The sequence below is a fragment of the Scyliorhinus torazame genome, chromosome 6 (assembly GCF_047496885.1).
Source record: "Scyliorhinus torazame isolate Kashiwa2021f chromosome 6, sScyTor2.1, whole genome shotgun sequence".
Lineage (NCBI taxonomy): Eukaryota > Metazoa > Chordata > Chondrichthyes > Carcharhiniformes > Scyliorhinidae > Scyliorhinus > Scyliorhinus torazame.
This window is the reverse complement of record NC_092712.1, coordinates 266,192,677-266,209,142: the sequence shown is the minus strand read 5'-3', so window position 1 is coordinate 266,209,142 and position 16,466 is coordinate 266,192,677. Positions and strand designations below refer to the sequence as shown.

At 50.5% G+C, this 16,466-nt stretch overlaps 1 protein-coding gene across 4 annotated transcripts in view; it reads left to right on the top strand.

Moving 5' to 3' along the window:
• Positions 1-16,466, top strand: part of LOC140425413 (probable 2-ketogluconate reductase) — a 92,712-nt gene that overhangs the window by 11,187 nt on the left and 65,059 nt on the right. Inside the window, exon 2 of one of the 4 annotated variants that reach the window (XM_072509664.1) lies at positions 7,398-7,612. The exons of 2 other annotated variants lie outside the window; for them this stretch is intronic. In XM_072509664.1, the coding sequence (XP_072365765.1) occupies positions 7,412-7,612 (201 nt within the window). In that variant the 5' untranslated portion in view covers positions 7,398-7,411. Of the gene's footprint in view, positions 1-7,397; positions 7,622-16,466 lie in introns of all 4 variants that reach the window. One more of the 4 variants, XM_072509663.1, reaches the window with a different exon arrangement.

Here is a 16,466-nt window from a genome sequence, read left to right as displayed (position 1 = left end):
GTAGTCATCATGGTGGGGTTGCTGCTGTGATTCTCCCGTCAAATCAGATCGGGCATCTGGCACTTGAACCAGTACCAGCTGAAAAGCTAGTGCTGTGCTTCTACCATCGAATCAGAACGGGCGTCCAGTCTGGTGACCAGGTATCTGCAGATAAACTAGTTCCGCTGAACAAGCATCTGGTCTGTTGACCAGGCATCTGTGGACAAGTTGGTACCATTGTGGTATCTGTGGACAAGTTGGTACCGCTGAAGAAGCATCTGGCTGCGGTGGGGGTGTTGGAAAGAGCTAAAAAGTTTCAGGTGAATGGGTGTGTGACGGTGAGAAAAATTCTCCTGTCGGACGAACAACACTTAAACAAACATACAAACAACGTAAAACATCCTGCAGGTTCCATCAGGAAGGACAACACTTTTCCCCAAGTGTCTCCTTTAAAGCATCATGTGGACACCTCAGTTTTCTGTTGCGAACAGGGTCGCAAAGGGGTTGGCGGATTGGGGGTCTGACTTGAGATCGTCCCCTTCTCCCGGGTGCCAGACTCTGGAGTGAAGTAGGGTGGAAAGGGTGGCTTGGTGTGAGTTGGGGTCGCTCTCATCATTGAGGACGAGTCTATAGGAGTTGTCGCGGTGCCAATGCGTATTGTCGAGTTGGGTGGGGACAAAGTCGGGGTCGTCCATGTGGTTCGGTGGTCGGTGGTGTGGTTTGTTTAAGAAAGTGATGAGGAAGGAATCACTGGAGTCGAAGTCGGAGTTGCTGGGTGTGGGACCAGGATAGTAAGGAGGCGTGCTGTGGCTGTCGTCAGAGTCACAGTCGCTGTCTCTGCTGCTGCAGTCTGTGGGCGTTCCGGGGCGGAGTGTAGAATTTGGGGGTGGAGTCGAGGGCGAGTCAGTGTCTGGGCTGGACGTGGTGGGGGTTGGTCTGGTTGCGTTGGCTGTGGGCGGGTTGTGGTCTGCTGCGTCAAGCATGACGTGGTGGGCGTGGTTTGACTGAGTTCCATAAACCTTCAACTGGTTAATATGAAACCAGGCAGTCTTACCATTTGGGTATTTTATTTTGTATACCGATGGGCTTACTTTATCCGTAATGGAGTACGGACCCGAGTATTTCGGAGACCGAAATGTGCTGGGGTTATACACAGACAACATTACTTGTTGTCCTATATTATACTCAGTTGCATGTACTGCCTTATCAAAACAGGCCTTGCTCTGTTTCCTTTTAGTGCCCAGTTTAACAGCGGCTGCTAACTGAGCCGTTTTTACATTCGCAAGTAATTGCTTGACGGCTTTCTCATGGGTGAGGGCCGTAACTTCAGGGCTGGTCAGGTCTAAACCCAACAAGTACTCTGTCCCTTTCATGAGGCGTCCAGTCATGAGGGTGTGTGGGGTGTAACCTGTGGAGGTGGAAACAGTGTTACGCAAAAACATCAGCGCAAAGGGGAGGACAGAATCCCAAGTGGTGTTGTTCTGCTGGACCACCTTTCTAAGGGTGTTTTTTAGGGTCCGATTCATGCGCTCCACTATACCACTCGATTGTGGGTGGTACACAATGTGAAATCTTTGGGTTATGCCAAATATCGTGAGGACGTTCTGCAGGGGCTGTTTAGCACAGGGCTAAATCGCTGGCTTTGAAAGCAGACCAAGGCAGGCCAGCAGCACGGTTCGATTCCCGTAACAGCCTCCCCGAACAGCCGCCGGAATGTGGCGACTAGGGGCTTTTCACAGTAACTTCATTTGAAGCCTACTTGTGACAATAAGCGATTTTCATTTCATGACCCGTCCCGTAAAGTGAGAACCTTGGTCCGACTCAATACTGCGGGGGAGTCCCCATCTTGTAAAGATGTGGTGGGTTAGGATCTTGGCTGTGGTTTTCACGGTGTTGGTGCGGGCTGGAAATGCTTCCACCCACTTAGTCCAGGGGCCGTTAACGGGTCGGGTGCGGCTGAGGTGTGCCTTTTTGGCATACCTATCTGGGTTGTTCTGAGCGCAGATGAGGAAATTCTCAATGTAATGGGATACATCCTCTTTGAGATTTGGCCACCAACAAAGCTGTTTGAGGTGGGCTGCGGTGGGTTCGATTCCCTGGTGTCCATGGCCATCGTGGAATAAACAAATTATTTGGTTCCTATCCTGCTCAGGAACTACATAAAGGGTGTCCTTTAGCACCACACCATCATATGTGGTTATTGCATTTCTGTCCCTCTCGTATGAGGCTGGAAACTTCCCTTTCACAATTTCAGTGAGAGCGCTATCCTGCTTCTGGGCCTCTACTAGATCTTCGATCCTAGTCTGCGTGACCTAAACTGCACTCACTGGCGCGCTTTCGGGGGGCTTCCAAAAGTACCCATGCCTGGATCCTGCCTTAGCCAGTGCGTCGGCCTTTATATTTCCAGGGGGGGAGGAACGATGGTGGCTGCGGACTTTTATAATGCCAAAGGTCCGGTCCTTGGCTTTTTGCAAAATATGGCGGAGTAATGGGGCTGAGGGGAGGGGTTTCCCATCCGCGGAAACAAATCCTCTTGTTTCCCAGGGGGGCAGAAATTCAGTGAGGCTGTTGCACACGTATAGACTGTCTGAATATATGTCTGCTGGGCTGGGGAAGGCATCTGGGTGCTCTACGATGTAAGCGATGGCCGCAAGCTCTGCTGCCTGCGCGCCTAAGTGTCCGGGTAATTTTAATGCGATTTCCTCGAGGGCGCGTCCCTGTGCGTCCTCCACATAAATCCCACAACCTGTTATGCGTTGCCCATCCAGGACTGTGGAAGATCCATCCACATAGATCCTAATGGGATCACACGTGTCCGGGTGAGGGGGGCTTTGAGATGGAGTGGCTAGTTTCCTGGGGGGTGTTTTTGCGATAAAGGGGCCTGTATTATGGTGGGGCGAGATGGGGGGTTCCGGGGTATTGTAGATTGTCCACTAAGTATGTGTGTGTTTTGGTCCGTTTGACTGTGATGTCCCGTCCTTGTAAGAGAAGGGTCCACCTAGCAGCGCGGATTTGGCTGACGGTACCGTCTTTAAGTCGTCCGTCTAGTAAAAGTTGTGTGGGGGTGTGCTCGGTCAAAATGGTGATGGGGTTCAGTCCGGTAATGTATGAGAAGTACTGGACTGCCCAGAAAACTGCGAGCAGTTGCCTCTCACAGGCTGAGAATCCCTGCTCCACAGCATCTAAAATTCGGGAGGCATAAGCCACGGGTCTTAGCTGGTCGTGTCGTTCCTGCAGGAGCACGGCTGAAAGGGTGCGGTCTGTGGTCGCTACCTCTATTGCGTAAGGGGAAAGCGGGTCGGAAACTTGTAGTGCGGGGGCGGCTATGAGCGCCTGTTTTAATGATTCCACAGCCTCCGTATGCTGCGGAAGCCACTCCCAGGGGGCTCCTTTCTTTAGGAGGTCTGAGAGGGGCACTGCCTTGCTGGCGAAACCGTCAATGTGGTTTCGGCAGTAGCCAACCAGTCCTAAAAACGACCGGAGGGCTGAAACGTGTTGGGGCAGGGGCAATTTAGCGATCGAGTCAATTCTTTTGTGCTTGATCTCGCGTTTGCCGTGTGTGATAATAGTACCCAAATATACCACTTTCTTTTCCAATATCTGGGCCTTTTTGGGGTCGACGTTACAGCCAATGGGATGTAACAATTCCAGGAGTTCGGACAGAAGCTCAATGTGCTCTTCCTTTGTGTCTGTCTGCAGTAGTAGATCGTCTACATACTGTACCAGACATTCGGGGCGAGAAAATTTTGCTAGTCCATTTGCCAGCTGTCGGTGGAAAATGGAGGGGGAGTTGTGGAAGCCTTGTGGCAGGCATGTCCACGTGTATTGCTGCGCTCGGAAAGTGAAGGCAAATTTATACTGGCACGCCTTTGCCAATGGACTGGACCAGAACCCATTACTGACGTCCAAAACCGTGAAATATCGGGCATGGAGTCCCTGTTTGAGCATGGTCTCGGGACTTGTTGCGACGGTGGGGGCTGCTACGGGGTGACTTTATTGAGTTCCCGATAATCTATGGTCAAGCGCCATGATCCGTCGGGCTTCCTTACTGGCCAAATCGGGGCATTATTAGTTGAGGTTAACGATCTTGGGACGCCCTGCTGTAATAAACTTTCTATAACCTTGAGGATTTCTCCCTCTGCTTCTAGGGGGAATCCGTACTGCTTTTGGGGTCTAGGGTCCGGTCCTGTTATTTGTACGGAACCAGTCATCCGTCCACAGTCGTGTTTGTGGGTCGCCAAATGCTGCCCTGTTTTTTTGCAGGACTGCCCTAACCTGTCGGTCCGTGCTGAGTGTGCTGGGGTTGAACCAAATCTCGCCCACTGCGCTAATTTTGTTCATATAGTCCCCTATGGTGAGCGTTGCGGGGGCTCTAGCGGACTTCGCCATCTTCCAGACACACTGGTTGACTGGGTCAAAAGATAGGTGGTGGGAATTCATGAAGTCGATCCCTAAAATGTGCTCTGCTGTTGGGGGCAGGTCGACTAAAACAACGGGGTGTTTTGTGTTAATGGTTCCGAGTTGGATGGGTACAGGGGTTGTGATGTGTCCTTGCTGTGAGTGGCCTGTAAAGCCGCTGAGGGCGATAGTGGCTGTAGTGGGCCACGTGTCCTTACCAAGGGTGGAGGAATTTAAGGTGGTGCGGGACCCTCCTGTGTCCCAGAGAAGCTCGATCGGCTGTCCCCTAACTTTCGCTGCGACTACAGGTCGTCCTGACCTATCCCAAAGGGTATCGCAGACCCAACTGGGGGAGCCTGTACATTGTCAGTCTGTTCCGGTCAAGTCTGTCTGATCCGACTGGGCGCTAACGCTATGTATGGGTTCTGCCTTTTTCTTATTGATAGTGCCTGTCTGTTAGGCTCTCTGTGGCTTTTTAGGGCCATTGCATTCTTTGGCAATATGTCCCAACTGTCCGCAATTGTAGCACTCTTGCGGTTTAGCTGGGGGGCTGCTCTTTCCCTCGTTTACCCAGGCGGGGTTGTGAAGAGTGGTTCTCACTGCCTGCACGTCGGCTTGTTTTTCCTCAGGGGTTCTAGCGGCGGGTTTATTGTGAGCCGACTGTTCCCAAACGCGGGACAATCTTTTGACCACCCACTTCTCATTATGAGCCTCCTCTGAGGGGTCATAATTACTACAGGCATTCTGTCCTGCTTCCGTGGCATGGGAGATAAGGGTGCGGGTCCATTTGGCCATATTGTCTGCGGACAAATGGGCACGGTCTACGTTTCCGAAAACGGCTTCAAAGTGAATCCACAAGCGTCCTGCAAACGCTGTGGGGTGTTCAGACTTTTTCTGCCTGCACTTATTTAGGCCATCTACGGGGTCGCCCCGGTTATACCTGATCGCATCCAGGATCGCGGTATGCATTTCTGCAAGGGTGCCTCCTCCTACATTCTGTGGGTCGGGAAGGGCTGCTGCGACCGATGGGTCTAAGCTGAGGACCGTGAGCTTTACCTGCTCTTTCTCATCCAGGCCGTACAAGATCGCCTGGTGTTTGACGGTGGCAAAGAAATGGTGGGGGTCTGAAGCAAAGAGGAACGGTGTGATTTTAGCACACGCGTCCCGTAATTGGGTCACTGTGAGGGGGGTGGAATATAGGACTTCCCCCCTCGTCTGCTGTGGCTGTGCGGTGGGTTGTTACAGGGTTCATCAGAGCCTGAACTACCTGCTGTGTGGGGGGTGGGGGTGCTTTCCTCCTTTGGGGCTTTCCTTGCGCACATGTCCCCTGAACATATCTCTGCGCTGTCTCCTGCAATTCTTCCCAATCAGGGCCGCCTTCCTGTTCTAAACTTCCCCAAAGGTTTCTTGGAATCCCTTTTGGACAAAAAGCATTGATTGCAGGTCTGCAATTTGCTTTCGGCACTTCGCGTGGTCTAAGGTACTCTGCCTTTGTTCCGTGGTTGCAGCGTGGAGCGCTCTCAAGGCTGCCTTGAGATCACTCCATTGCTTTTGTAGCGTCTCCACCTGCTTCTCTGTCTCTTTCTTAACCAGGACCGCACGCTGTGTGTCCTGATAAGCCTTCTCATACTGGGATTGAAAACTGCTTAAATGCACCAGACAAGACTGGTGACCCCATTTGGCGTCAGCCACCTCTTCGTCCTTGGCTTCTAACTGCCTTTTCAGTTCCAGGTTCTCTTTTTCCATCTCGCATACATCGATTTTACTCATACGATGTATGCCTTCTATTTCTTTTCGGAGCGTCCTGACGACCTCCTCTGTGCCTCGTAATTGTGCCAGACAGGACACGATTGCCATCGGCTTGCGCGCTTTTGCTAAACTTTTCTTATGAATTTCACTCATGTTCTCCCACCATGTTTGCCCTATACTTCCGGGACCTGAGTCGTCATTATTACAGAAACCACTCCACACGGGCCATCCTTTGCCCTGCAGAAATTTCCGAATTTCCACTTCCCAAATGGGACACTGTCCCACTTTAATGCTGCTGATCGGTGCGACCGCAAATTCTTCGGGGTTCATGAGGCGTTGCATTGCCTACATGGCCATCTCTCTTATCTGCTCGTTACGTTCAAATTTGGAACAGGGGGCTAAGGTGGTGTCGTAGATGCAGGTACGGCTTGCGCTAATTTCCGAAAATACAGACTTCCAACAGTTTTGACGCAACAAAATCTATCAGTTTTACCTTATAACCCTGTTAGTTACGCATGCATACACACACTTCCGAATTGTGAATTATTAACCAGAACCGCTTGAACACTTGTGGTTTTTTTTTTTTGCTTCCAATTGGATTCTATTCAAATTTCTGGGGTTCTCCCGGAGTGGTTTCCAACCCCGGCTAATCCAACACCCTGAATATGCCCTCCCGAGGGCCTGGGTCCAGTTTTACATGCACCACTTTAGAGATTACCCTAAAAACCTCCTTCCAGTAATACTCCAACTTTGGACATGACCAAAACATATGAACGTGGTTTGCGCCCCCCCCCCCCCCCCCCCGGCAACGTTCACACACATCTTCTACCCCCTCAATGAGCCAGCTCATCCTCGCCCTTGTGAGGGGTGCACTTTATATACCACCATCAGCTGTATCTACCCCAACCTCGCACAAGAGGTGGAGGCATTCACCCCTCCGGAGCACCTCACACCTCCTCCATACCCTCTCCCAACTTTGCCTTGATCCCTTCCAGCGGCGCCTTCTCCTCCTCCAAAATAGCCCTGTAAACCGCCGATACTACCCCCTTCTCCAGATTTTTATTCAATTCAAATTTCACCATCTGCCATGGTGGGATTCGAACCCTGGTCCCCCGGAGCATGACTCTGGGTCTCTGGATTGTGCTGAAATGTTATTTGATAATGCTCCTGCAAAGAGCTTTAGGACATTTTACTGTATTGAAGGCGTTATATAAATGCTGTTAGTTTTTGTTGTCTTTGTTAACTTGTGTTTGACGACCCCTTTTTTGAAGTTGAAGAAACCGTAATGATGAAACTGGTCATCAGAAATGGACAACTGCTTTATGTTTCCACTAAACTCCTGAAAACAACTAGCCAAAACTGTAGGGGGATATCTCCCTCAATTACATCATCAGACTTGAGGATGAAGTCAATATGGACACACTCGCGCTTCAAAGAGACTAACTGGAGTAGATGCACTGTCCGGCACCATCAATACCGCACTGAGGTAAACAAAGTGAGCACAGCAGCGAATTAGTAAATATATTCCCACAGTATTAATTAAAATTAAAACCCTTCACCCCACATCCTGTAAGGACTCCATCCCAGTCTCTCAGTTCCTTTGCCTCCATCGTTCTGATGATGCCACCTTCCAAAATAACGCTGCTGACATGTCTTCATTCTTCCTTAATCGTGGTTTCCCACCCACTGTGGTCAACGGGGCTCTCAACCGTGTCCAACCAATCTCCCGTACTTCTGTTCACCCCCTCTTCTCCCTCCCAGAACCAGGATAGGGTCCCACTTGTCCTCACTTTTCACCCACCAGCCTCCGTATCCAAAGGATCGCCCTTCGCCAGTTCCGCCAACTCCAGCATGATTCCACTACCAAACACATCTTCCCCTCCCTCCCCCTGTCAGCATTTTTTAGGGATTGTTCCCTTCGCAATATCCTGGTCCACTCCTCCATCACCCCCAACACCTCACCCGCTTCCGACGGCACCTTCCCATGCAATCGCAGAAGGTGTAACACCTGCCCCATTACCTCCTCCCTGATTACCATCTCAGGTCCTAAACACTCTTTACAAGTGAGGCAGCACTTCACGTGCACCTCCTTCAATCTGGTCTATTGCATTTGCTGCTCCTAATGCAGTCTACTCTACATTGGAGAGACTGAAAGCATACTGGGTGACTGCTTTGCAGAACACCTTCAGCACGCCCGCAAGCGGGACCCAGACTTTCCTGTTGCTTGTCAATTGAACTCTCCGTCCTGCTCTCATGTAGATCAATGGTTAGCACTATCACTTCAGAGCGCCAGCGTCCCAGGTTCCATTCGCGGCTTGGATCACTGTCTATGCGGAGTCTGCACATTCTCCCTGTGACTGTGTGAGTTTCCTCCGGGTGCTCCGGTTTCCTCCCACAAGTCCCGAAAGACGTGCTGTTAGGTAAATCTCCCTCTGTGTACCCGTACAGGCGCCGGAATGTGGCGACGAGGGGCTTCATTGCAGTGTTAATGTAAGCTTACTTGTAACAATAAAGATTATTAAAGATTAAAGACATGTCCATCCTTGGCCTGCTGCAATGTTCCAGTGAAGCCCAGTGCAATCTGGAGGAACAGCACCTCATCTTCCCATTAGGCAAGTTATAGCCTTCCGGACTTAACATTGAGTTCAACAACTTGAGACTCGGAACTCCCTCCTCTGCTATCACCCTGTTTTTATTTCTATCAATTTATTTTCATTTCTTCCATTGACCTGTTTTTCCCTCACCATTGTTCCCCCTTCCCCCACTCCACTTGGGCCAACTGTCCCCAGTTACCCTTTAACACACTGCTCACCTTTGTTCTGCCATTCACACATTCTAATCTATGTGCCTCTATCAGCACCCTTCTTAGCCTCAATCACACCCATTTACATTCCTTTTGTCTTCTGTCCTCAACATCTTTGTCAATCTCCACCTATCCCTGGCCCTCTACCCAGCCCAACCGCTCCACGCCCCCCACGAAAGTATAAATCTGACCCCATTTCCAGTTCTCTCCAGCTGTGACAAAGAGTCATCCAGACTCAAAACGTTAGCTCTCTTTTCTCTTCACAGATGCTATCAGTCCTGCTGAGATTGTCCAGTAATTTCTGTTTTTGTTTCAGATTCCAGTATCCGAAGTAATTTGCTTTTATCTTTATGTTGTTAATTAAAATTGGGTTCTCCAGTTGCACTAGAAATACATAATGCTTTATAGAAATGATAACTAGAAATCACCATTTAACCAGATCTGGAGTTGTGTGTCTCTGAGCTATGCGATATGTGGAGTTATGTAAAAAGAGATTCTAGATTTATAATCAGCTTCCTAAGGAATATTGAAAGCCAAAGCATTGGTGGAGGGAAATGGAGGGCAATTTCCAACGCTGTGAAAACGTATGGGGTCGGGTAAGGGCAGCACGGTAGCACAGTAGTTAACACTGTTACTTCACGGATTCGATACTCGCTTGGGTCACTGCTTGTGCAGTGTCTGCACGTTCTGCCCGTGTCTTTGTGGGTTTCCTCCGGGTGCGCCGGTTTCCTCCCACAAGTCCCGAAAGATACTATGGTAGGTGAAATGGACATTCTGAACATGGAGACTTTCCCGCCCAAACAAATCCCAGGATAATTTTATCTAGCCTCTTGAAGAAGGGCCGCGGAATGAAAATGGGGAGACACTGAAATATGAACAAGAATCTCGGGAGAATCGACATCTTCACCGTCTGCACTCTCCCCGCCAATAACAGCGGGAGCGCATCCCATCTCCGGAAGTCGTCCCTCACTTGCTCCACCAACCGGGACAAGTTTAGCTTATGCAACTTACCCCAGTCTCGCGCTACTTGTATCCCTAAATATCTGAAGCTTTCCCCTACCAGCCTGAACGGCAGCCCACTCAGCCAACTCTCCTGACCTCTCGCCTGCACTACCCACATCTCGCTCTTTGCCATGTTCAATTTATATCCTGAGAACCGACCAAATTCCCTCAGGGTTTCCATGATTCCGTCTATCCCCGCCATTGGGTCTGACACGTATAACAGCAGGTCATCCGCGTATAACGAGACTTTATGTTCCACTCCACCCCCCCCCCCCCCCCCCCCCCCCCCCGGACCAGCCCTTTCCAGTCCCTTGAAGCTCTATGAGCAATTGCCAGTGGCTCTAGCCAGCGCAAACAGCAGTGGGGAGAGGGGGCATCCCTGTCTAATCCCGCGGTGCAGTCTGAAGTAGTCAGATGTCGTTCTGTTCGTCCTCACACTAGCCTCTGGGGTCTGATATAGCAGCCTAACCCAGTCAATGACAATGAATCCCACCCCGAACCCAAAACGTCCCAGCACCTCCCATAAATAGTCCCACTTAACACGGTCGAAAGCCTTTTCGGCATCCATTGCTACCACTACCTCTGCCTCCCTGCTCTCCGGGGGCATCATAATCACATTGAGCAGCCTCCTTAGATTGGCCACCAGTTGACTGCCCTTTACGAACCCGTTTTGGTCCTCCGCAATCAGGTCCGGTACACAATCCTCAATTCTAGATGCCACGATCTTGGCCAGTAACGTAGCGTCTGCGTTAATCAAAGAGATCGGCCTATAGGGCCCACATGCCTCCGGATCTTTATCCCTTTCAGTATAAGCGAGATAGTGGCCTGCGACATCGTCGGGGGTAAGACCCCTCTGTCTCCTGCCTCGTTGAACACCCTGACCAGCACCGGTCCCACTATCTCGGAGAACTTTTTATTAAACTCCACCGGGTATCCGTCCGGTCCAGGGGCTTTACCCGACTGCATGACCTTCAGGCCCCCCAGTACTTCTTCGGTCCTGATCGGGGCCCCCAAACGTCTACCAACCCCCTACCTAATCTTGGGAAGGTCAGTCCGTCCAAAAAGCCCCTCCTCCCCTCTAGTCCCGTTGGGGGTTCGGAGGTGTACAGCTTGCAGGAGAAGTCCCTAAACACCTTGTTCAGTCCTACCGGGTCCCCCACCAGGTTTCCCTCCCCATCGACTACCTTTCCTATTTCCCTAGCCGCTTCTCTCTTTCTTAGTTGTTGTGCAAGCCTTCTGAGCTGCTCTACGGCCTTCCCTGTAGACAACACCCCAAACTTGGTCTGCAGCCTCTGTCACTTCCTAAGTAACTCTGGCCTCGGGGACTCCGCATAGCTCCTGTCCATCTGTAAAATTTCCTTTACCAGTCGGTCCGTTTCTGTCCTGTCTGTCCTGTCCCTATGGGCTCGGATTGAAATCAGCTCCCCTCTCACCACTGCCTTCAGCGCCTCCCAGAGCACCGCTGCTGAGACTTCTCCAGTATCATTTACCTGCAGGTAATTCTGCATGCATTTCCTCAGCCTCTCACACACCGCCTTGTCCGCCAGCAGCCCAACTTCCAGCCTCCATTGTGGGCGCTGAAAACTATCTTTGCAAATCTGCAGATCAACCCAGTGCGGAGCATGGTCCGAGATGGTAATTGCAAAATATTCTGCACCCGTCATCCCTATCAGCAAGTCCCTGCTCATGATAAAGAAATTGATTCGTGAATACACCTTGTGGACGTGAGAATAGAAGGAAAACCCCTTCGCCGACGGCCGACTAAATCTCCATGGGTCAGCTGCCCCCATTTGCTTCATGAACCCTCTCAGTTCCTCAGTGCCATCGCTGGCACCCTACCTGTTTTTGAACACGACCGGTCCAGGTCAGGATCAAGAACTGTGCTAAAGTCCCCACCCATGATCCGTTTGCGTGAGTCCAAGTCAGGGATCTTCCCCAGCAACCTCTTAACAAAATCTACATCATCCCAATTAGGGGCATATACGTTGACCAGGACTACTCTCACCCCCTCGAGCTTACCCCTAACCATAACAAATCTGCCACCCCCCTCCGCAACTGTGCCCTCCACCTCAAATTGGACCCGCTTGTTGATCAAGATCGCAACCCCCCTGGTCTTAGTGTCGAGCCCCGAATGGAAGACCTGACTAATCCAACCCTTCCTTAATCTGACTTGGTCAGCCACTTTCAGATGAGTCTCCTGTAACATGAGGCAGAGCAGACAGGGTGAAGTTGCTGAACACAGCGGGGCTGGTGGCCTGAAGTGCATATGTTTTAATGCAAGAAGTATTACGGGTAAGGCAGATAAACTTAGAGCTTGGATTAGTACTTGGAACTATGATGTTGTTGCCATTACAGAGACCTGGTTGAGGGAAGGGGAGGATTGGCAGCTAAACGTTCCAGGATTTAGATGTTTCAGGCGGGATAGAGGGAGATGTAAAAGGGGTGGCGGAGTTGCGCTACTGGTTAGGGAGAATATCACAGCTATACTACGGGAGGACATCTCAAAGGGCAGTGAGGCTATATGGGTAGAGATCAGGAATTAGAAGGGTGCAGTCACAATGTTGGGGGTTTACTACAGGCCTCCCAACAGCCAGCGGGAGATAGAGGAGCAGATAGGTAGACAGATTTTGGAAAAGAGTAAAAACGGGGTTGTGGTGACGGGAGACTTCAACTTCCCCAATATTGACTGGGACTCACTTAGAGCCAGGGGCTTAGACGGGGCAGAGTTTGTAAGGAACAACCAGGAGGGCTTCTTAAAACAATATGTAGACATTCCAACTAGGGAAGGCGCTGTACTGGACCTGGTATTGGGGAATTAGCCCGGCCAGGTGGTAGAAGTTTCAGTAGATGAGCATTTCGGGAACAGTGACCACAATTCAGTAAGTTTTAAAGTGCTGGTGGACAAGGATAAGAGTGGTCCTAGGGTGAATGTGCTAAATTGGGGGAAGGCTAATTATAACAATATTAGGCGGGAACTGAAGAACCTAGATTGGGGGCGGATGTTTGAGGGTAAATCAGCATCTGACATGTGGGAGGCTTTCAAGTGCCAGTTGAAAGGAATTCAGGACCGGCATGTTCCTGTGAGGAAGAAGGATAAATACAGCAATTTTCGGGAACCTTGGATAACGAGAGATATTGTAGGCCTCGTCAAAAAGAAAAAGGAGGCATTTGTCAGGGCTAAAAGGCTGGGAACAGACAAAGCCTGTGTGGAAAATAAGGAAAGCAGGAAGGAACTTAAGCAAGGAGTCAGGGGGGTTAGAAGGGGTCACGAAAAGTCATTGGCAAATAGGGTTAAGGAAAATCCCAAGGCTTTTTACACGTACATAAAAAACAAGAGGGTATCCAGGGAAACGGTTGGCCCACTGAAGGATAGGCAAGGGAATCTATGTGTGGAGCCAGAGGAAATGGGCGAGGTACTAAATGAATACTTTGCATCAGTATTCACCAAAGAGAAGGAATTGGTAGATGTTGAGTCTGGAGAAGGGTGTGTAGATAGCCTGGGTCACATTGAGATCCATAAAGACAAGGTGTTGGGCGTCTTGAAAAATATTAAGGTAGATAGGTCCCCAGGGCCTGATGGGATCTACCCCCAGAATACTGAAGGAGGCTAGAGAGGAAATTGCTGAGGTCTTGACAGAAATCTTTGGATCCTCACTGTCTTCAGGTGATGTCCTGGAGGACTGGAGAATAGCCAATGTTGTTCCTCTGTTTAAGAAGGGTAGCAAGGATAATCCAGGGAACTACAGGCTGGTGAGCCTTACTTCAGTGGTAGGGAAATTACTGGAGAGAATTCTTCGAGACAGGATCTACTCCCATTTGGAAGCAAATGGACGTATTAGTGAGAGGCAGCACGGTTTTGTGAAGGGGAGGTCGTGTCTCACTAACTTGATAAGAGTTTTTCGAGGAGGTCACTAAGATGATTGATGCAGGTAGGGCAGTAGATGTTGTCTATATGGACTTCAGTAAGGCCTTTGACAAGGTCCCTCATGGTAGACTAGTACAAAAGGTGAAGTCACACGGGATCAGGGGTGAACTGGCAAGGTGGATACAGAACTGGCTAGGCCATAGAAGGCAGAGGATAGCAATGGAGGGATGCTTTTCTCATTGGAGGGCTGTGACCAGTGGTGTTCCACAGGGATCAGTGCTGGGACCTTTGCTCTTTGTAGTATATATAAATGATTTGGAGGAAAATGTAACTGGTCTGATTAGTAAGTTTGCAGACGACACAAAGGTTGGTGGAATTGCGGATAGCGATGAGGACTGTCAGAGGATACAGCAGGATTTAGATTGTCTGGAGACTTGGGCGGAGAGATGGCAGATGCAGTTTAATCCGGACAAATGTGAGGTAATGCATTTTGGAAGGTCTAATGCAGGTAGGGAATATACAGTGAATGGTAGAGCCCTCCAGAGTATTGCAAGTCAGAGAGATCTAGGTGTACAGGTACACAGGTCACTGAAAGGGGCAACACAGGTGGAGAAGGTAGTCACAAAGGCATACGGCATGCTTGCCTTCATTGGCCGGGCATTGAGTATAAGAATTGGCAAGTCATGTTGCAGCTGTATAGAACCTTAGTTAGGCCACACTTGGAGTATAGTGTTCAATTCTGGTCGCCACACTACCAGAAGGATGTGGAGGCTTCAGAGAGGGTGCAGAAGAGATTTACCAGAATGTTGCCTGGTATGGAGGGCATTAGCTATGAGGAGCGGTTGAATAAACTCGGTTTGTTCTCACTGGAACAACGGAGGTTGAGGGGCGACCTGATAGAGGTCAACAAAATTATGAGGGGCATAGACAGAGTGGATAGTCAGAGGCTTTTCCCCATGGTAGAGGAGTCAATTACTAGGGGGCATAGGTTTAAGGTGAGAGGGGCAAGGTTTAGAGTAGATGTACGAGGCAAGTTTTTTACGCAGAGGGTAGTGGGTGCCTGGAACTCGCTACCGGAGGAGGTGGTGGAAGCAGGGACGATAGTGACATTTAAGGGGCATCTTGACAAATACAGGAATAGGATGAGAATAGAGGGATACGGACCCAGGAAGTGTGGAAGATTGTAGTTTTGTCGGGCAGCATGGTCGGCAAGGGCTTGGAGGGCCGAAGGGCCTGTTCCTGTGCTGTACTTTTGTTTGTTCTTTGTTTGACTACGTCCACCTTCAAAACCCGTAAATGCGCGAACACAAGCGCCCTCTTGATCGGCCCGTTTAGCCCTCTAACATTCCAGGTGATCAGCCTGGTCGGGGGGCACCTCGCCCCCACCCCCTCCCCCCTTGCCATCTCCTTTCTTTGGCCAGCGCCCAAGCCATGTGTCGCGCTTCCTCTGGTCCGCCTCCTGGCCGCCTCCACCCCTGACCTCCTCACTGTTACCATGCCCAATTTCCAACATCGTCAGCAGACCCCCCCCCCCCCCCCCCCCCCCCCCAGCAACACCACCCTATATACTAACCCATGACATAAACTAGCTAAATGAACACCCCCCCCCCCCCCTCCCCAACCTGGCTTCCGTTAACTAGCCCACCCAGCTAGCCAGGTGGCTCCCAACTCCGGCACCAACGAGTCTCTCACCTATTGTTCCCTGACTCCCCCCGGCCCATCCACACCACTTCCCCAAATCAGCCCTGCTTGAACAAATACTCTAAACAGGACAGAGACAGCCCCAACAATAGTGCAATTTAAGTCATACAAAACGAAATAGCAGGCACTGTCAACCATTCCTACCTGAACGCAGAGACAGCAAAAATTCCCCGAAAAACACCCCCCATATCCGAACCATTCTAACTATTCCCTTTTCCCAACAAAACTCAAACACAAAAGCGAAAAAGAGAAAAAAGACAAAAAACACATAAAAACCAAGATACAAAAGCATGAAAAAACATGCAGGCATCTCTCAGAAACAAGAGAGAAAGAATTAAAAGTTCCGACACGAGTCCAAGAGTCTTCAGCTCGCGACCAGCCCTTTCCTCTTTGCAAAGTCCATCGCCTCCTCGGGTTCCTCAAAATAATGGTGCTGGCCCTCGTGCGTAACACACAGTCGCGCTCCGGATAGAGCAGCCCAAATTTCACCTTCTTATATAAAATCTCTTTAACTTGCCTGTAGCCTGCCCTCCTTCTGGCCACCTCTGCGCTCAGGTCTTGGTAAACGCGCAGGGTGCTATTGTCCCAGTTGCAGCTCCGCGTGCTCTTGGCCCATTGAAGAACCCGCTCCTTATCCAGATACCTGTGGAACCGGACCACCATCACTCGTGAGGGACCCCCTCACCGCGGCTGCCTCACCTGCGCTCTATGGGTCCGACGGGCGAGGGAACACCTCGTTCCCAGCAGCTTCTGGAACATATCTGCCACATACGCGGCAGCATCCAGCACGTCGGCCCCCCTCTGGGAGGCCAACGATTCTTAAATTCTGCCGGAGAGACTTGTTCTCCAGGTACTCCAGCTTTTCCAGGAGCATTTTTTGTTGGTCTCTCAACCTTCGAATCTCCATGTCCGCCACCGTTTGAAAGTCCGCCTGCTCCTCCACCGTCTTCTCCAGCTCCTGGATCTTCT